The sequence below is a fragment of the Choloepus didactylus genome, chromosome 22 (assembly GCF_015220235.1).
Source record: "Choloepus didactylus isolate mChoDid1 chromosome 22, mChoDid1.pri, whole genome shotgun sequence".
Lineage (NCBI taxonomy): Eukaryota > Metazoa > Chordata > Mammalia > Pilosa > Megalonychidae > Choloepus > Choloepus didactylus.
This window is the reverse complement of record NC_051328.1, coordinates 23301261-23322599: the sequence shown is the minus strand read 5'-3', so window position 1 is coordinate 23322599 and position 21339 is coordinate 23301261. Positions and strand designations below refer to the sequence as shown.

Here is a 21339-nt window from a genome sequence, read left to right as displayed (position 1 = left end):
ACCCTTCACCCACCCCACCCTGCCCGTCTACTCCACCTCCTCAGCTCAATGGAGCCCTCCGCACGGACAAGCTGCTGGGGAACTGGCTGCCGAAAATCAAAGGTCAGGAGCTGCTGGGGCTGGGAGAGGCTGTGGCAAGGGTACTCCCACAGCGGGTGGGGCTCAGCCTCCTTGCTTTCCCTGAAGTCCAGGGCATGCTGAGAAGAGAAGATGAGGGGATCTGCAGGGACACAGCAGGCAGCCCAGGGTGTAAGCCAGTGGCTCCCCTTCCCTGCACGGCCTGGTCCCTTGGGGTAATGGCCACAGTCACAGGCACTGGGGACAGACCAACTGGCTTCTTCCTTCCTGCTGCCACTCACTGACCTTCACTTAACCTCTCTGAGCCTCATTTTCACTCTTAAAAATGGGGATGACAATGCCTAACTCCTGACCCATTCTGAGGACCAGATGACTGCACAGGTAGAAGTGCGTGGCACTCTGACACTCACTCAGGACTTCCTCCCACCTGCAGCTTGAGTAGGATTGACACCCCCCCCCCCAAGTGGGGTTCCCTGTCCTGAGGGCAAGATATGTGCCTGAACAAGCCATTGTAGTGCCAGGGAAAGGCCCAGACATGTGGAGAGAACGGAGACTGTGCAGACAGAGGGGCCTAAGGTAAGCTAACAGGAGGAGGGCACTCTAGGCTGGATCCTGAGGGTCAAACAGGAGTCAGCCAGGAGGAGGGCTCGAGAGAGCTTGTCCAACCCAGCAGTGAGGGGAAGCAGGAGGCAGGTGAGCAGAGCGGTTACTCTGCAGGGGGTAGGGGTGCTGGGAGCGTCACAGGAAGCCTTGCAGGGTTTTCCCACAGGGGAGAAAGTGAGAATCTCAAAGTTCACATGGGCTCTTGTGGAGGAAGGTCTAGAATTGGAAAGGCAGAGGTTACACAGTAACAGGGGAAACACGACTGGCCCAGACCAGGACAGCAGTGCTGGGGAAGGAAAGCAATCTGAGGCTTGCTGAGGAGCTCAGAGAACCTCATGGCCAACTGCTGGCGAAGGGGCAGAGGACATGCCAGGGATGACACCGGGTCCTGGCTGAATGTCTGCTGGTCAGGTACTTAGTGGCCCCAGGGCTAAATGGGGGAGCACTGAAGAGAACCAGGCTGGATGGGGCAGGAAGAGCAGAGGGACTCTGGATGCACAAGGTCAAAGTGCCTGAGATATCCCAGAGCTCTTGGCCAGAGCGCATGACAAAGTGCCCAGAGCCTTATCAGCCACAGAGAGGGACCAGGGCACCAGCCAGGGAGGGCAGGACCCAGAGCATGACCTAAGGTGTGGTCCCAGAACACACGACCCCTCAGGGGAAGAGGGTCCAGGAAGGAGCCTGGAGAGGCGCCAGAGAGAGCAGAGGGACCCGGGAGCATGTGGCGTCTCAGCTCGGAGGAGAAGCAGCGTTGCCAGAAGCATGGAGGGGTCCGTAGTCTGCTGTGGAGTGGCAGGTAAGATATAAACCAAAAAATATTCACTGGATTTGTTTACTTAAAAAAATGCTTATACAAGCAATCCACACTCAGTGCAGAAAAATGTGAACAAAAAGATAAGCAAAAGAAGGAAAAAAATTAATCACTTCCTAATCACCCTGCTAACGTTTTGGGGTCCCCAATTCTGCCCCCTTTGTATGTGTATATGTGAATTTTCTTAACACATAAAAAAGGGAACATGTTCCTTGCCCTGCCCTTCTCACGTGCCTGTGTCCTGACTCTCTTCTCACGTCAATCCTCACAGACCCCAGTATGTACTGCTGGCACTCTGGGGACTGCCCTGGGTTCCAGGAGAACATGGGCCCTGGGGGTTTACCCAGCCCTCAACCGTTGGACCTTTAGGGCACTGCCAAGATTTACTGTATAAATAACACTGCAGTGACCCTCCTTACACAGCCCTCTCCATGCACCAGTGCCCACCCCTGGAATAGAGCCCACAAAGGGAAAATGGCTGGTTCACTTGGACCTTTTCCAAATAGCCTACTGGAAAGGTTGTCCCAAAAGAGAACAAGCTACTGACATGCAGGAGCCAGCTGCATAGTGTGGTGATGCACTGGCCCCAGCCCCAGATTCCAACTCAGGGGTCAGAGCATGGGTTCAAGAACTGGCCTTGCAGCACGTGGCCCAGGTTTTAGCATGTTCCACACTTTGAGAAACAATGGTCCTTCAGTTCATGCTCATGGTGAACGCAGCAAAATGGCAGCATCTGACCTCACTCTCCACATAGGAAAGCTCTCGGACACTGACCATACGGCCCGCCCTGGGCCCCTCTAGGAAAGCTGTGTTCCCGTAGGGGCCTGTGGCGATGTGAGACTGGTGGGACACTGCTCAACTGTGGCCCTGCCTACCTGAATCATGTCATCCATGATGTGAACATCAAAGCCTTCACAGTCACCACAGGGGCTCCGGATCCGCCAGAGGTCCTAGGAGGAAGGCACAGCCGCCACTGACACCCCCCATCAGGGCAGAGCCGAAAACCACACCCACATGGAGATCTGGGCAAGTGTGGCCACACCACAGGCCCTGGGGGCAATCAGCAGACGTCCATACCCAGCGAGGGACACGGGAAAGTGTGGTGCCAAGAGCAAGAGGAGCCAGTGAGGCTGGGCTGGGGACATCCCAACCCCAATTCTGCCACACAACCTGTGGTTCCTGCACACCTGGAAAGGAGACCCCAAGACTGAAGGGGCTGAGAGGCACCAAAGACCCAGGAGAGTGCCTGTGGCTAACTCCGAGACAGGGGTCTGTCATTCTGCCAGGTCACAAGCCAGAGCTACTGGGTGGCAGTGTCCACACTTCCTGCCCAGACCGTCCTCGACACCACTTCTTTGGGAAGAAATTTGTAAACCAGTTCTCCAGGATCCTGTGCCGGCAAACAGAGCACGAGGATGACGGGAAAGATGAAAAGGCTCCCTGAGGTATGAAACCAAAAGGACAGATTCCCAGGGCTGCATTCAGGCCAGTCAATTTTATGTCCTCTGCCTCCTGGGACATGTGCCTGGGAGTAAGTGTCATTCTCTACACTTCCTCCTTGGTCATGAAAACCAGAATTCACATGTGAACCTGATCAGGTAAATAAATACCACAAAATAAATACCCAAAAAGTAAGTGATGGAGCCGCTAAGTGACCACTGGATAAAGCCCTTCTTAAAAGAAATACCAAACAAGATTCACCCTATATTTCAGGTTAAAATCACTGCAAAACCCTTTTGATAAAAAACGCCTTTCTCAAAATGACTTTGTGACTGTGGTTCTGCTTTGATGAGAAAATTTAAATAAAGCTTATCAACTTTTTATTGCATAAAGAAGCTGACTTTCCCAGTGAAAATACTTTTAACAACTAGAACCTCAATTCTTTATGAGAGTAGAGCAAGCCACACAGCACGGCTTCTGAAACTCTTAATTTATATTTTTAAATTATTCAGATAAACTATAATTGTAAAATGACAACAGACAGCCATTTCTATTTCATATGTCAAATTACTGCATTTTAAAAAGGTGAGCTTCTTACATCACCCCCTGCAGAGCGCTGACACTGAAGAGCAAGGGCCCAAATCCTCAAGACCCAAGGAGCCCCATCTGCACCTGAGGTCTCTGCAGGGAATCAGGGTTCTTCTGAGTGGCCTACCCTGAACTCCACAACCATGACGTGCAGCGAGGCAGCCTGGGGCATCACCATGGCTCCAGGCCCCAGGTGCTGGTCCAAGGCGGTCCGGACATACCAGAAGTACAGGTTGTGCCAAGGCAGCAGGCTGGTGGCGAAGAACGGTTCACCCAGGAGAAGAGAAACCTGGCAATCAGAACAAGGAGGAGGACAAGGCGTCAGAAGGAATCAGCTGAAGAGTGAAGGACAGATCAGAGTGCCCTGGGAACACAGAAGTAATAGGCCATTCACTCACTCACTCATTCGCTCAGTCAACAAAAAAGTGTACCAGGTCTGTATGTGGCCTTGGGGATACAAAGATGGGTGTTGCTCTCAGGAGTGCAAAGTGGAAGGGGGAAGCAGACAAGATAGAGGCCATCCTCAATGAGTGGGACAGTGCTTTGACAGAAGCAAGAAGGGGTATATGGAGGGTCCCCAGAGGTACAAGCACCAGAAAGGGCTTCCAGGATGGCATCCTGGACAGCCCCGCTCAAAGCTTTATCACGACTTATCATCAGTGCTTGTCCAACTCTGTCTTCTCACTAGGTTCTGAGGACCACAAAGGTGGAGACATGGGAAACACGGTACCTCCAGGTCCCAGCAAAGTGCCCAGCCTAGAGCAGAGGGTCAGTAAACACTTGCTGCATGGATGAACAAATGCATGAACAAAGAGGAGTCAGAAAACTAAAGGGAGGAGTGGGGGATTGTTCCAGGCAGAGAGAGAGGCCAGGGCAAAAGCATGGGCATGAGCGAGAGCAAGGCCCTGCCAGGAGCTCACTGGGGTGAGTATGCAGAGGGTAGGATGGGACTCGGGGGATGCCAGAGATGGACCAGAAGCCAGATCACCTAAAGGCAGCTTGCAGAAGGTTAAGGGGACTGGAACCCTGCCCTGAGGGCAAGAGGGAGTCACCAAAAGCTTTAATGAAGGGTTCAAATTAAGAAGAAATGTATTACTAGTACAAGGTGTTAATAATAGGGTGGTATATGGGAACTCTATTTACTGCATGGTTTTTCTGTAAACCTACAACTTCTTTAATGCATGGTTTTTCTGTAAACCTACAACTTCTTTAATTAACAAAAAAAGAAGTATTACAAAAAAAAAAAGGAACATGTTCAGAAAGATTCCTGTTGAGCCTGGGACATATGTGGGGAGACTACTTACAGAGGGAACCAGGGACACTAGTACAGCCAAGGAGGGGTGAGAATCTGGGGCAGGAGAGGAGAGAGGTAGAGGTGGCGGATGCTGAGGAGGCAGACTGCAGGGACATCATCAAAATTAAAAACTTCTGTGCTCCAAATATACCATTTAAAAATGAAAAGATAAGTCACAGACAGGGAAAACAAATTTATTTGTAAATCATATATCTGATAAAGAACTTGTATTCAGAATATATAAAGAACACTTATGACTCAATAAGAAGATAAATAATCAATTAAAAAAAGGGTTAATGGAGTGATGAAAATGTTCTGCAGCTTGGTGATAATGGTTGCACAGGACTGTGAAAGTACTAATATCACTAACAGTACATGTTGTGCATTTACCACAATAATAATAATTAAAGAATAAACAAACACTAAAAAAAATTATCCACAGGGGGTAGAAAGGATCAAAGTGGAAAGGACAGGTATGGAAGATGGACTTCTCTGAATGTATATTGTTCTTACAATTTTGACTTTGTCACTGCTTACAGAATTTAAATATTTAGGAGGAAACCTCATCTATGAGGGAAAAAAAGGGCAACTTGTACACAAATATCCACAGCAGCATTACATAATAGCCGAAAAGTAGAAATGACCTAAATGTCCACCAACTAACGAATAAATAAATAAAACGTGGGATATCTGAATATTATTTGGCAATTAAAAGAAATGAAGTAATGATACATAGTACAACATGGATGAAACTTGAAAACATAATGCTAATGAAAGAAGCCAGTTATAATGCACCACATATTGTATCACTCCATTTATATGAAATGTCCAGAATAGGCAAATCCATAGAGACAGAAAGATTAGTGGTTGCCAAGGGCTGGGGAGGTTGGGGGCAAAAGAGGAGTAACTGCTAAATAGATACAGGTTTCTTTTGGGGTACTGGAAACGTTCTAAAGTTAGTTGGGGTGATAGGTGCATAACTCTGAGAATATACTAAAACCACTGAATTGTGCACTCTAAATGAGTGAATTGTACGGGATGTGAATTATATCTCAATGAAGCCTTTATTTAAACAGAAAAGGACAGAAGAAAAAATGGGCATAAGACGTAACTAGACATTTCACCAAACAATACATATGAATGCCTAATAAGCACATGAAAAGGTGCTCAACATCATTAATCATCAGGCAAATACAAATTAAAACTAAACTGAGACACCACTACACACCCACTAAAATGGCTATAATAAACAAGATAGGCAAGTCTTGGAGAGGATGTGGAGAAACTGGAACCCTCATACATTACTGGTGGGAATCTAAAATGGTAGTCACTTTCGACAACAGTTTAGCAGTTTCTTAAAAAGTTAAACATAATTACCATACAAACCAGCAATTCCACATCTAGGCATGTACCTGAGAGAAATTAAAACATAAGTCTTCACAAAGACTTCTACACCAATGTTCATGGCAGCACTATTTAAAAGAGCCTCAAACTGGAAACAATCAAAATGTTCATCAACAGGTATATGGATAAACAAAATGTGGCATAGCCATACCATGGAATGCTAATCACCATTAAAAAAGAACAAAATATGGATATATTCTACAACATGGATGAACTTTAAAAACATGCTCAGTGAAAGAAGCCAGATGCAAAAGACCCCATATTGTATTATCCCATTTATATGAACCGTCCAAAAAAGGCAAATTCATAGGGACAGAAACCAGATCAGTGGTTGTCTGGGGTTGGGGGATGGTGCGGTGAATGGCTGCAAAGAGGCTCCAGGGAATTTGGGGGGTGAAGAAAATGTACTAAAACTGAATGGGATGATGGTTGCACAATGCTATGAATTTATTAAAAATCACTTACATTGACTTATTTTATGATATGTCAATATTACCTTAGTAAAGGTGTTTAAAAAAAAAAAAGTTGGCAGGAAAGATGACAAGTTCTGCTCTGGACAAGTCCAGCTGAGAGGCCTGTGGAATATTCAAGGGGAGATATCCAGCTGGCAGCTGGACATGAGATTTGAATCAAAAAAGGTAAAGAACTCAATCGATACTGAAGACCCAGATTTGGTGGTCAGTGACTGACATACAGGAAGGGATGACACAGAGGGAGAGGAGAGGACAGTCAAGGACAGAGTGCCAAGGAACAGGAACAGGGAAAGACTGAGAGGAGGAGAGAAACCCACGGAGACAGAGAAGGAACAGCCAGAAGGGAAGAGGAGAACCTGGAGACAGCAGCCTGTTAAGAACCTGAGAAGAAAAGCGTCTTAAGAAGGAAGGCAAGGTCCCCTGGGTCATAGCTGTTCAAGAGGTCAGGTCAGAGGGAGCCTGCAGGGAGCCCAGTGACAAACAGGCCACTGGTGGGAGCAGTTTCAAGGTACACACTGGGCTTGGAGGACCAATTGCAGCAGGAAGTGAATGGGAAAGTGAAGTGCAGGCAAGGGGTGCTGTGAAGGAAGAGAGAGAGGACAGGACACACTCCCATGAATTCCTGTAGAGCTGTTATGCCCTTTGTGGAGGAGCAGAGATTAGCCCGAGGTGAGTAGTGCGATTATTTACTCACGGGCATCTCTCTAAACACCTCACCACGCCATTAACAGTGCCCGGTTCTTAGCTGGTAAGTTATGTGAGACCCATCACAAGGCCCCAAGAAGAGCAGGAGTAGAGCTAAGGTAATTCGCTGCGCTGTCCATCCGAAACACAGCTCAGTGCAAAGGCATAACACCCGCTACTCACCTTTTTACCCTCCAAGTCTGCAGGTATTAACAATTCAGGTCGTTTCTCTATTATGTTTATTTTATCTTCCAAGTGGTTAGCCTGGAAGATCTTAGAAAGAAAGCAAAAAAATTATTGTACGTACACTAAAGTATTGCTTTTGTTCAGAAAAAATACCTCACAGTGGCTTTATCTGCTTGCAGTTTTCTGGCTAAATACTTCTGAAGATCCCCTTTTATTTGCTTTGTGGAAATTCTCCCCCAGAAGGACATCCTGACAGACCAAGGATGAGATCACAAGCAAAATGTTGTAACAGTAATTGTCTCCTGGAAGCACAGAGGCAGGTTCTGGTGGAGTTGGGATAGCCTTCAGAGGGGAAAGCAAAGCAATCACTGGCCAAGAGTGCAAGCCCATCATGGAACCAACCAGTCAGGCCAGGCTGTGAGCAATGACATCCTGAGCCCTGGGGTCCCAGAAACACACCATAAATTCAGTTCTATCACCGCGAGGATTTAATTTTTCTTAATTTGATGTGATGTGAGGAGAAAAGCCTCAACTTCTTCAACAAACAAACAAACAATAAATAAATAAATTTATCTATTTCAATTACAGCCCAAGAAGACTTCCAGGCCAACTCTCGATGAGAAAACAAAGGAAAGCTCCCAATGGCAGCTGCTCCTTCTCCTAGCTCCCTTGAGAATGAAGCTGCATCAAAATGATCAATCCCAGATTCAGGGGACACAGGTCCTCTTCCTTATTTCAGTAAGAACAAGTATCACTTACCTTTTTCATCAGTCTATGAGAAGCTGCTGAACTCTCTATTGTAAATACCTAAAGAGAACACCATGGTATTAGTTGTAGCAAGGTCATTTAACAGAGGGCAAAATTTATAAAGACTAAATCGCAACAAGATCATTCCAAAGCAGAGGGCATCACCTCAACAACTGCACCTGTGCTCATCACCCACCTGGGACAGCACCTGCATTCTGCACTGACCCTAGCAAGGTGGCAGACTCAGAAACCTGAGCTGCAGCTATATTGTAGTAGCTACATGGCCTGGCTGCTGACTGTGCCCAGAGGCAGTAAAAACCCTAAGCCCCAGAACTAAGCATGCCCCATACATAGGCAGCTGTGCTTGCAAAGAGAGCTTTAATTGCAGAATTATGCACCCAGACTACAGAATGCCCTAATTCAAGAGGTGATCCTCGGAAGCTGATGGAACGGTGCGTGTCTCAGTACCTGCTCTGCCCCAAGGTAATGGACCAGCATGGGGAGCAGACTGCCATCGCTGACACAGAGGCATACACTGTCTGGCTTCAGCACCTGCAGGAAAAAGGTAACCTCAGCACAGGCTTCTCCTATAGATGACGAAGTTTTCAGCAATTGTTATGAAATCCTTGTGGGCAAACTGACAGAAATGCTTCCCTTCTCCTGACCTCACTTATTCAGAATCTATGATCATTAGGTTCAATCTCCTCATTCTATCCTTTCCCACAGCCCAGCTGAATCTTCTGTGTTCCCCACCCCGATCGTGCTTGCTTCCCAGGCCCTTGCAGAAACCAGCCCCACCCTCAAACACACTCACCTCACTCACCTCTCCCCACCCAAACCCTTGTCAGGAAAGACCCTCCTCAATCCATCCTGGAAGGTCCTGCTGAAGGCCAGGCCACTTGCAGGAGGCCACCCCCAGTGCACAACGAAAGGGGTCTTCCTTGTCTGCTCACAGCACAGACAGCTGTGGGCCTGTCACTCAGGGCGTATGTGCTCTCGAGTGGCTCCCCAAAGCAGGGATGCCTTTATGTGTCACAGACCCCTCAGAGAATATCCTAACAGCTTAGATCCTCCACTCAAAAATGCATGCATGTGCACACGTGCACACAAAATTCTGTACACAACTCCGAGGGATTCTAGAGATCTACCTCCTGCTGCAGGCAGCGGGGAGCAAAGGTTTTCAGGCAGTAGAGTTATATTAGATTTACATTTTAGACAATTTTGGAGAGGGGGTAGCAGATGAAAGGAGAGGGGCGGCTGAACCACTGAGATCACCCATGTAAACTGCTGATGACCTCACAGGCAAAAGCGTCCAGCCAGACAGGGCAGGGGCCGAGGAAAGTCACCCAGAGGCTTTCATGGGAGAGCGGAGAACAAGCCCCTCGGGAGTCCTGTAACAAGCTCCGCAGTTGTCTGCTTCAGTGCCCACCCAGGAGTCAGGTAAAGCACTCAGACACACAAGGGAACAAAGAACAACAAAATCAGCAAATCATAATAAGCAGGAAGCTGGGGCCCCTGAGAGAAACTTCTCCTTGCCCACAAGTACCCAAGGGACTTGACACTTACTGTTGCCAGGGCCTGGACATATTGATCCGTTCTGTCCTGATCATTTATCTCTCCAAACCGAGGCCGGTTCCAGAGCAGGTGAGCCTGGCAGTCGCACACGGGGCGCACTTGACGGAGGACTCTGCCATTCTCTTCAGGGCTAAGCCAGGAGATGAAGACATTCGCAGGGTGATGAGCATGACCTGCTGACCCCAGAGAGCATCAGGGTGTGGCATGGGGACCTGGTCCAGCAGAAATCGATCTGTTTCTTTTGAGGACCTGAGTCTAGGCACTAGCTCTCAAGCAGGCATTAGAGGTGAGAAAGCCCTCCAATGCCACACTCCTCAGCCAGCTCTGTTCTAAACGGGAGTCCAATAACCTGAGGCAGCCTCTTCTGAGTACATGGAGCCCTGCACTGACACATCCAGTCACAAACCTTTGTTCTAATTTTATTGCATTCAGATAAAAATCTGCCCATTGTACTTCTACAGGGTCTGGAAATGGATACTTTACATAAATGCACAGTCTCAAAGGCCCATCCTCCACCCCACGTGGCTCGGGGTCTACCTGGCCCGCTGGAGGCTGTACCACACGCAGTAGTCATCATGGTGGGCTACGAGGCAGAGGGCTGAGCCCTGCACCACAGGCTCCTCTTGTGGCAGGAAGTACACACACTGCATCCAGTGGTCCCGCCACTGAAACGGAACAGAGAATCAGCTGTCACCAGGTGCCAGGAGAGCAGTGCTCCTAATCCAGGAGTCAAAACTCACTAAAATCAGTTTACGGGAGACCACGGCATGGATTACAGCTGGTTACTATGGCTGAAGAGGTGAAGAAGAAAATCCTCAAGTCTGAAAGCTTGCTGTGATACTGCTGGCCTTAAGAAGATACAATGTGGCCTGAGGGCAGCAGGCTTCAAGAAGGGCTCAGGGGACAAGTGTAGGTCAGACCCCTGCCCGCTCCACCGGCCAGTGCCAAGGCTCTCTCTTCTACATGTTGGGCTCTGCTTCCCATTTCATTTGAATAAAGAAAAGTTTTAAATGTAGTTATCAGGAGATCCACTGTGAAAAGCACCATGGTACATATTCCAAAGACTTTAACATATTCAGAATTTACTTTTTTCTTGTAACTGATTTTAAAACCCAGAAAGTGTCAAGTGCAATGCACCAAACCTAATGGAATCCTAGATCAAGGGGGAAAAAAAGCTATTAAAGCCATTTGGAAACAACTTAGGAAATTTGATTTTGAACTGTGTGTTAGATGATAAAGTGGAATTACTGTTAATTTTCTTAGGTAGGATAATGACATTGTGACTGTGTTTGATACTGTTTTTATTCTTAAGAGATGTATGTTGAAGTGTTTAAGAATAAAGTGTCAGGATGTCTGCATTTTACTTAAGACTCAATAAAAGAAATGTGTGTGTGTGTGGAAAGGGATAGGAGGAGGGAGGGAGAGAGAGACAAAGCAAATAGGGCAAAATGTTAACAATTTGGTAAATTTAAGTAGAGGGCATATCAGTGTTCATTTTCAATTATTCTGTTGATTTAAAATTTTTCAAAATAAAAAGCTGGGAAAAGATTTTGTTTTGTTTATTCTTTTGAATTAAATGGAGCGTCAAAAGAATTGCCATAGTCTAAATTGTGAAACAGTTTACAATAATCCAGCGTCATAGTTTATAATAATAAGCTGTATTGATTCTTTTTGATACTGCCAACCCACATAAGTGTTCTATCTTAAGGAAAAACAAAAAACAAAAAACAAAAAAATGAAGAAAGCTATGTTCACATAAATATGCACATCACAGAATTATTTTTACTAGTAAAACCTGGAAGGGAAGAAACCCAAGTGTCCAACAGTTCAGAAATGGATCCTCATGCAGAAAACGTGCAGACATATAAAATGATGAGGAGTAAGGTGCAGCATAAAAAACAACAGAATAAGCACCAACAACAACCCATTCTGTGAAAAAGAGACCAAAGAAAGGCAGCTGTTTGGGGGGTAGGAATGCGATGAGTTTTTTAAAAATTTGTTTTCTCTAACAAGGTGATATTATCCTTATAATCTTTAAACCTCTTTTTAAAAAAGAAAAAAAATGCCATTTTTATGTCACTTTTTGGTGACTGCCTGGCTCAGCTCTGATAATATGACTGCCCACTCTTTCCACATCTTCGGGAACTAAGGAAACTTGGCCCCTGTAAGACTCAAAAAGGGTGGCTTGGCGCCTAAGCAAACCCAGCCTGGTGCGAATCCCACTTCTCAGGAATATTTTCCACCCCAGCTGATCTTGACTATAACTAAAAGGCAGGTGAATGACATTCTCATGTATGTAAGGTATCTATTTCAACATAAAAGCTAGAGAATTAAAATCCAACTAGAAACATTCTAAAAAACAAAAAATTAATAAACAGTAACAAAGAGAGAAAAAATAGATTTTCTAAAACCTGTTATTCATTCCAATAATATGCAAGTTTCTCCAAAGACAAGAGAAGCTTTCCCTGCCCCTCATGCTCCCATGGTGCTTCCCTGTCACAGCTCCCTTCCCACACACCTGTCTACCCACCTCCACCCCAGGGAGCCCCCAGGTCCTCAGCACTGAAGAGCTAGCGACAGAACACAGTGTTCTGAGGTGAAACAGGCAAATTGTATTTAGGGTGACGAGCAGTTTAGAGAATGCACAAGGGAGATTCTAACTCTCCAAAAGTCAACCCTGATAGAGGAAGGACCCAGGACCCTCATCCAGAAACCTGGGAAGAGCGCCTGCTGTCGTTTCTGAGACAGTGCCCTGCTCCAAATCCCTAGATCCTTCTAAATCTCAGCTTGGCTGCTGTGCTTACTCAGCATGCCTTACATGAGGATTCAAGGAAAAAATATACATAGCAGCCCTCTGAAAATATGTAAATGAAAAGTATTAATATTTTTATGATATTCTCATGGTAATTTTGCAACCATCACATTCCTGGAGAGGAAGAAAGCAGTCCTGTGCCAATCTCAACTCTAGGGGAAGAGTTCTGCCAAACGCACGCATGCATGCACGCACAGCCTGCTGAGGCTGCTCAGAGGCAAGTTCACACACACTGGCCAGAAGCATGCCTGCCCGGGCCAGGCAACTGGGAGGTAGAATGGAGGAGAGAGCTCTTGAGGCGCTCACAGGCCCAGGAGATGGTCACACAATCCCGCAGGAGTCAGGACCCTTTGGCCTATGCAGTACCTCAGGGAGAGCAGAGCTGCTAAGGCCATCTATGAAGACAACACAGCGTACACCTAAAACCAACAGGAGCAACCAAAGCAAAAGCTGGTACCCAGCAGGTGGTAAAAACCAGGCTGTCAGGACAACAGACAAATAATGGTACCAAAGACATTCTCAGGTAGACAAGGAAGGTTTTGCAACTCAGCCCTGAAACATCTTTTCCACTGTTTTCCACTTTCAGTGTGTGTGTATGGGGCATAGGGGTGGGATTAGATAACACATGCATAAGAGGAAATTCAAAAGACACAAAAGGGTGCTAGAGTGGAAAATAAGTTTTCTTTCCACCCCTAACCTCCAGCCTCCCTCCCAGAAACAACCATTTTTACCAGTCTTAGAAAGATATCCTAAGAGTATAGACACAGGCTACACATGAATATATACTCATATACATACATATATTCCTATTTTTAATAATACCAATGTTAGTATATCGCACCATTCTTCTGTACCCTTATTTTTGTTTCAGTTAATAACATATCCTGGAGACTGCTCCATGTCAGTGCATAGAGCTGCCTCATTCCTGACTGGATGCACGATAATGGGCTTAGCCCATCCCCTGCTGGTGGCCTTTGGGTTGTAACCAGTCTTTTTCTATTAAATCAGAGCTCCAGTGATCATGCTTGCACATAAGTCATTCTGCACATCTGCACATCTGAGCAAGGCATAAATTTCTAGAAATGGCAACACTTCCCATCCCCATGGAGGGGGCCATGCTGCTCCCATGGATGTTCTGACGATGAACGCTCCTGCTCTTTTCCTACCACCTCAACAACAGTGTGCTGTCAAACTTTATACATTAATAGGTGAAAAACGGTATCTCACTGCAGTTTAAATTTGCATTTCTCTTTATTATGAGTGAGGCTGAAGATCTTTTCATATGTTCAAGAGTGCTCTGTATTTCCTATTTTGCAGTTCATGTCCTCTGCCTGTTTTCTACTGAGCTGGAGAAGGCAGCTTTTGAGGCCACAGAAAATGAGACTGGGCAGGCTGTGTCCACTGTTCCAAGCTGATCTGAGACCCCCTGGGGTTACCTGGGTGTAGGGGGTGGGTGAGATCTGAGAGTGACTGAGCCAGGAAGAGGAGAGCTGGCACACCGAAAGCTTCTCTGTTGCTCACTGTGTCCAGCAGGGATGGCCATGACCTCACTCGCTTGAGAGGCCAACCTTACTCCAGCCAGCCTTTGCTTTGTGAACCCTTCTTTGCCCTTGATTCCAACAGTCCCTTCTGCCTCTAAACTGTTGTGAATCTAAGGGTCAACATTCTACTTTCTGGAGAACAAAAGCGAATTACAAGTCTCCTGATTTACATGAAAATATACTCAGTTCCTGCCTCTTACCTGGAGCCCCTCTGGGTCTGAGTGTGCCCAGAAGGGGGCCATGGTGCACTTGATCTTCCCCTCAGGGTCCATTTCAATGTCCCACCAGGAGAGAACCACCTGAGCTTGACCAGACGCCAGAGGTTCAAACTGCCTGCTATGGCAGGCTGCTGAGCTACTGACTTGCTTGCTGAAGTCCACACTGTGGAAGAACATTCAGGAATTTAGGCATATTTTAACCTCACACACTATCCATTTTTAAACTTTTACAGTGACGTTACTAGCAATGTTACTTGGTTGCAATGGACTCCTGTTTGCAGAGGCTGGTGATAAAGCTGGGTTTCCTTCTCACTCAAAATGAACTTCCAGAGAGCCACAAATCCCATCAGATGTCTCAGGGCACCATCACCCTGGGAGGTTCCTGGTACCTGAACATTGGCAGCACGTTGCTAAGGATGGTGAAGTCAGCAGGTGACACCTGGTTCAGCTGAAGGTCATAGACAGAGGGTGCGCCAGGGCACCTCTCCAGCTCCAAGGGAGGGACGATGACCTGCTCGCCAAGGCTGCTCTGAATACGGATGGGGAACAGCTTGTTCCACGACCACATCCTTCTGGACTCCACCAGCTGGGCATAGACGGTTGCTCTGTGAGGAACTGCCTCACAATTTTCCTAAGTTTATGTTAAAACAAAACAAAACATCCAAAAAATAAATGTAGGTAGTTAACGCAATAAAAAGCTAGGGGGTAAAAAAAGCAGGTATGTCAATCCACGGTAACTCCCACTAATCAAAAGAAGTTTATTCCTTAATATGAGGCCAGTCTAGTAACACGAAAAGCCTTACCATCAGGAGAGTGAATTGTTCTCGGCCCTACATGCTTGAGAAAGAAAAAAAGGAATGACTTCAAAAAGAATACACCTTATGTCTAACACATTTAGAATGCCAGATAAGTGCCTAGTTACCCAACATTCTTTAATACTTCAAAAATAAACCTTAACTGTCATCATGCTGATTAACTCCCACACTGACTTTGAAGAAAAAGCCCAAGTTTTGCTACTAAGCTGTAATTGTGGCACCAAGCTTAGAGCTTCCATTCAGTGCAGCTTTTGCCCAGGCATGAGAACCTCAATGCAGAGCCCAAAGGACATCTCTCCACCCTCAACTTACTTGACCTCTGGCATCATCTGCCACCTCTGACCACTCTTCTCATTTGGTTTCAGCTCCAGTTCCTTGTCTAGCTTTCCTCCTACCTCTTTCGATTCATTCACTGACATCCTCCACATGCTGGCACTAAGGACCCAGCAGTGAAGAGGACTCTTGGAGCTGGTACCCACATGGAAATGACAGGCTCAGGGTTTCTCTTACCCTGCACCACTGACATCTCGGGCCAGATGATTCCCTGCTGTGAGGGGCTGTCCTGTGCACTGTAGGATGTTTGGCAGTATCGCTGGCCTCTACCCACTAGATGTCAGAAATACTTCCACCCCCACCAGTTGTGACAACCCAAATGTCTCCAGAGACTGAGGAACAAAAGCACCCCAAATGAGAAACAATGCAGAACCCTCTCACGCCCACTCTGTCACTTTCGTTCACAAGGCTAAGCTTCCTCTGGACCACCTTCGCATACCCTCCCTGAGTGACCTCAGCCACCCTATCTTCATTTACCAAATACCATATATGCAAAGGCCTCTTGGTTGGCCCTCAGAGAGCTCAAGCTCTCTGTTTCTAAACTGGACAAACCACTTTTACTTTCATACTGAGAACGTAACTATCCAAGCTGGATGTTCAAGCCCCAAATTCTGGCACAATCCTCAATGCCACCACATCCAAGTAACGGCCAAGTCCTGCGACCCCTTTCTTACTCCCTGAGACGACCTCTCTGGGCCCATTTCCATGGCCTTGGCTGAGGCCCACATCATCCCAGTCCCTAAATGACTTCAAGGGCCTTTTAACTGGTCTTCTTAACTACTCTCACACTCCTGCCTGCACAAATCTGCTATCAATCCCCTTTTTAAAATCTGGGTGATGTCTACCCTTCTGAGCATGGCCTCCTAGGCCTCTCTATCTAGTCCTGCCCAGCTCTCTAGCCTTGTCTCGAACCCACCTCTCTTCTCTTCCACACTACACAAATCTGAACAACCTGGAGACCTGGATGCCGTTGTCCCAATTCATTTTCATGTCTTTGTACATGCTGATGTCCTCTCCCTGTAATATTCCCATCTGCCAGGCCAACATCTGATCACTTTTCAAGAATGATTCAGTGCAAGCATCATCTTCCTCAACCCCAACTTCTCCTGCCAGTGTGAGTGGGATCTCACCTGCAACAACCACCATCAGAGTGTACACAAGCTGTATTATGATGACCTACTCATCTATCTGCCTCCCCATGAGCTCACCTTTGTATTCTTGGTACCCAAAAGAGAGCCTGGCAAAATGAAGGCACTCAATAAGTGTGTCACTCAATTCCTGTGTCACTTTGACACCCACATGGGCTGTCTGTAAGCAAGCATCCTGGTTCCATCACCACTAATAATCCAGGAAGAGAGACAGGACAACGGAAGCCTTTATTTACCAGCCATATCTCCTTCAAGCTCCAAGAAAGGGCAGGCAGATAGGACAATGGACAGCAGGCTACTATAGTTCAACCCCGAGAGGAAAATGGGATGGCTGCCTGTGCACGTTTTTAATAAGATGAATCAGAAAAAGATAAATTGAACAGTATTAACATAATTCTAAATATACTTGTTCTCTGTTTCTGGGATTCATCTAATTCGTGGTTTTAATGTGGAGAAAAAGAAATTAATACTAAAGCTGATTACTAGAAAGGGATTTTCCATGTTAGAGTCACACGTTGATTGTGTTACTCACGTGGGCTCCAGCCTGGACTGCCCTGGAAGTCCAGGGGCACCACAAATCCCTGAGGAGGGTCCAGGGCTGGGACAGTTTTAAACTTGCCTGGAGTGGTATCCACCAGTAGTTGCCAGCAGAGGAAGCAGACCACTCACCCCTGCCCTGCCCCAGCTGGTTTCTGTCTCTGGGTCCCTACCTCTGGTTTATGGCCACAAAACAGCCAGACCAATCACTCTGAAATAGCATCTTTAGCATATCTCTCCCTTCTCAAAAAACCTGTTAAAGATTTTCCCCACCCAAACTCCTTTGCCTGGAATGGCCCGGCATCCAGTGCCTTCTACCCTCTACCCCATCCCAGGTAGGTGTTCTCACCAACCTACCAAACAGGTCCCTTAGCTAGAACACCACTCCCTCTCCTCAACATCTTTCTAAATTCCACCCCCTCTCCACATAGGCCCTCATATCCTTGATCCCTGAACTTGAATCTTCTAAGGCCAGTCCTAAAACAAATGTCTCTGGTACTTCTACCTGTCTATCTATTCAGACCAACAAAACCTCACCACCACTGGCTACTGTGGGTCTTAAGAGAAGAATGCCTTATACTTCTCCCTGGATACTAGAACACCTTCCACATAGCTGATACTATGAATATTTGTTGAATTGAATTGAATCTGAAAATAGTTTCTGGGCTTTCAACTCTAACCTACCAAGCCTTGGCATTCAGGGGGCACAGAGCCGTAACTGAGGAGCACCAGAGCCTCCTCGAGGATGTCCCAGGGTGTACGGACAGGTACTGAGAGCTGGGCAGGGCTGCCCAAGGGCTGCCCATGGTATATTAATGAAAGCTGTGTGAGCCGCTGAGAGCCCAGTGATACACCTGGGAGTGGTCCTTGGCCCAATACCTGCACCAGATGCCGGTGTGCGTGCTCATAGGAGGGCAGTGCTCCCTCCCCAATCAGCTCCGTGTCAAACAGCTCTGTGACCAGGATGTTGGCCCGCCATGGCATATCACCATCTGAGAAACACAAGGAAACGGAGTCAGAAACAAGCAACAGATCAGGAAAGACTTTTACAGCAAAATGTGATAGACAAAAGGTTAACAGGTCATGAAATTAAAAGCTTAAATATTTAGGGATGAAGTGTCATGAGGTCTGCAACTGACTTCCAATAAAAATATATGTATTTATGGCAAAATGCCAACGATTGGTAAATCTAGGTTGAGGGAATGTGGGTATCTACCCACTACTCTTTCAACTCTTCTGTGTGTTTGGGGGGGGAGGGGTGAGGATGGGCAGGAATTTGTAAACACTGATAAGAAAACTATAATCAACCAAAAAAGATAACCAAGTAAAAATACAGATTGACAATTCAAAACAGAAAAAAAAAAAAAATATCAAATACATGGAAAATTTTTCATCCTAATTAGCACTTGGATAGATAACAAACTAACAGGCAGAGATATCTGGCTATTAAATTAGTAAAAAATTATTGAAAAACAAAAACTGAATGCTGGTCCTTCAGATACTTCTGGGCTGCAGAGAGAGAATGGAAGCAGAGAGAAGGAGGCTGGCTGGTGCACTTCTGGTTACTGTGGGTTCAGCTGAACCTGACTAGACTGAGAACAAGGACTCGGAACACCCAGGGGCCGTGTATGAAATCCTCCTTAATTAAGTTTCTTGTCACCAAATAACCCTCCAAATACCAGTTGTTTCAGGACAGCAGGATTATGAAGGGTCTTTTTGTTAATTCTATTTTCTAAATCTTCTGTGATGTAACGTTACTTCTACAGTTATGATTTCTAATGAGCCAAGAAACAAAATAGACTTTGGAAGGGGCTATTCATCATGGAGAATTAACTGTAAACATTCCTAAAGGCTCATGAATTACAACTGACAAAGCCCACTCATCATTCCTGCACAGAAGACAAGTCCCACGGACGATGCAGGAAGAAGAGCAGCATTAAAGTGGCTCAAAGAAAAAAGGGTGCAGCAGAGAGCTTGAACCCTGAGTCATATAGACCCAGGCCTTTGTGCTTTCTACCTTGAACCCATCAGTTGCTTCATCTGTAAAACAGGTAAGGAGATCTGCCTTCTGTGACAGTAGTTAAGATAACAAAGTAAACACTGTACACTTCTTATGACGTGTGTCAGTGCCCAAAAGCAGTATGAAGTGAAAAGGAGGGAAGCAAGAAACTAAAGCTCCTGGGCACAGAGTCCACCCTCCAGAGTGGCCCTGACTACCCTCTCTGATGTCATGCCAAACTTCAACTGGAAGACACTGCCAAATCGAACCCCCACTGCCCCCACACACCTGCTCTCCCTCCAGTGTTTCTGCCTCAGTGAATGGCACCACTAGCACAGTCAGTCCAGAAACCTAGGCATCATTTCCTGGCTCCAGGAGAACATCTAGAACAATGTCCAGCACCCAGTAATAGTCAACAAACAGCTGAATCCTTGATTCCTCCCTTTCTGTCACCCCTACCTCCAATCAAGTACTAAGCCCTGACAATTCTACCTCCTGAATAATTTTTAAACCAATCATATAATTTAAATGATATTTCAAATCTGGTCCATCAAAATATAAAAACAGCTTTACGACCCAGTGAATTTTAAACAAGTGCTCCTGTGCGGGACACTGATTACGTGCTTCAACTTGGCGGGCCTGGGCTGGGGGACCGGATCCACCCCTGGGGAGGGTAGTGGGCACGGGCGACAGCGCCCTCTACAGCCCCCCGGGCCTGGGAAAGTGAGGCCGGAGGCAGGCCCCATTTCCTCACCCAAAATAACACTGTTAGGGGAGGCTTGCCGGAGGGAACCGCCTTTTCCCCACCCCCTTATCTTGCCCGGACACTCCCCGTTGCCAGTGCAACTCCCATCACCACCGGTGCGCATACATTGTTGCCAGACACCGTTACGGGAGTAACTCTCGCCCCTTTTCAATCAACCTCCGCGCCCTCTCAGAACCAATCCAAGCCTTTAACCTCTACAGCTACCCCGCCCTCTAAACGCCCGATATAAGCTTGTACTCTCCCCTAATAAACTCTCTTGGTTTCTTCACCCTAAAAGAACCGTGTCCCGCCTGTTCCTTTCTCACCGCCCTCCATACTTTGCACGCCTCCTGCCGGGGACCTGGCCAAGTCCCCCGCCTCGCCTTCGCCTCCAGGAAAGAGCCCCCGCCGCCGGTACCCTCGGAGCAATCCTGAGAGCCTAGGATTTAGCAACCGGCCGCCACCCTCCCCCAGACGAGTCAACTGCGACCGCACTCCTGTTAGCATACGAGTGCTCCTTTATAAGAGCGGGCAGGGTGCAGGGGCACCTAAGGAGGGGAAGTTCCTTCAGGTGAGGTGCCTCACAAGGATTAGCCAAATGAACAGACAAATGAACCAATGAACAAACAAATGCTGCTCCCTGAGACAGCTGCCCCACAGGACTCAGTGTGGAATCCATCTCTGGGGAACATGCAAGAAACTCAGATGCCATTTTTAAAAAGGGCTGAGAATAGAACTTGGAAAAAGCAGCAAAGAAGAAACAAAATTGGGAAATGTCACTGAGGCCCAGGAAGAGGGTTTTGAGAATGACCGAGTGGCAGAAGTGCCACAGCTGCAGCATTTGAGAGGAGAGCAGGGGGAGACCAGCAGGCTCAGCTATAAGGAAGTCACTGGCCAAGTCTGGCAACTGGAAACAAGTTCCATTTTCATGGGCTTAGGTTGACAATCTACTTACTCAACAAATATCACTGAAATCCTATATGTGCCAGGCCCTGTGCAAGTTATGTAAAGGAGTAACTAATAAGATCCACACAGTCCATGACCCTCGGTGCTTCAGATGTGTGGGGAGGTAGATTTTAAACACACAATTACATAAACAATTATTGAATTACTGCTGTGGAAGTGCTACAGAGGAAAAGTATTAAGAAAGCGTATGAGGAGCCACCATAATCCTGGAGATGTGTGTGAACACACACAGCCTGGGCAGTGGGGGGTGGGTAGTGCTCTCCAGTGTCACATGGCAAAGGCTGCTCTGCAGGTCAGTCTCTTTGCTGTCAAGCAAGACAGATAAACTTTCCAAAAAAAAAA

At 46.8% G+C, this 21339-nt stretch overlaps 1 protein-coding gene across 4 annotated transcripts in view; it reads right to left on the bottom strand.

Annotated features, from left to right (window-relative positions):
• PRMT7 (protein arginine methyltransferase 7) overlaps positions 1 to 21339 on the bottom strand; it is a 57070-nt gene that overhangs the window by 1425 nt on the left and 34306 nt on the right. For 3 of the 4 annotated variants that reach the window (XM_037816347.1, XM_037816346.1, XM_037816349.1), the window contains 11 exons: positions 18167 to 18279; positions 14844 to 15085; positions 14437 to 14617; positions 10421 to 10548; positions 9875 to 10013; positions 8777 to 8860; positions 8321 to 8368; positions 7559 to 7648; positions 3648 to 3809; positions 2368 to 2442; positions 37 to 197 (listed from right to left, as the gene is read on the bottom strand). In XM_037816347.1, the coding sequence (XP_037672275.1) occupies positions 37 to 197; positions 2368 to 2442; positions 3648 to 3809; positions 7559 to 7648; positions 8321 to 8368; positions 8777 to 8860; positions 9875 to 10013; positions 10421 to 10548; positions 14437 to 14617; positions 14844 to 15085; positions 18167 to 18279 (1423 nt within the window). Of the gene's footprint in view, positions 1 to 36; positions 221 to 2367; positions 2443 to 3647; positions 3810 to 7558; positions 7649 to 8320; positions 8369 to 8776; positions 8861 to 9874; positions 10014 to 10420; positions 10549 to 14436; positions 14618 to 14843; positions 15086 to 18166; positions 18280 to 21339 lie in introns of all 4 variants that reach the window. The other variant, XR_005213872.1, reaches the window with a different exon arrangement.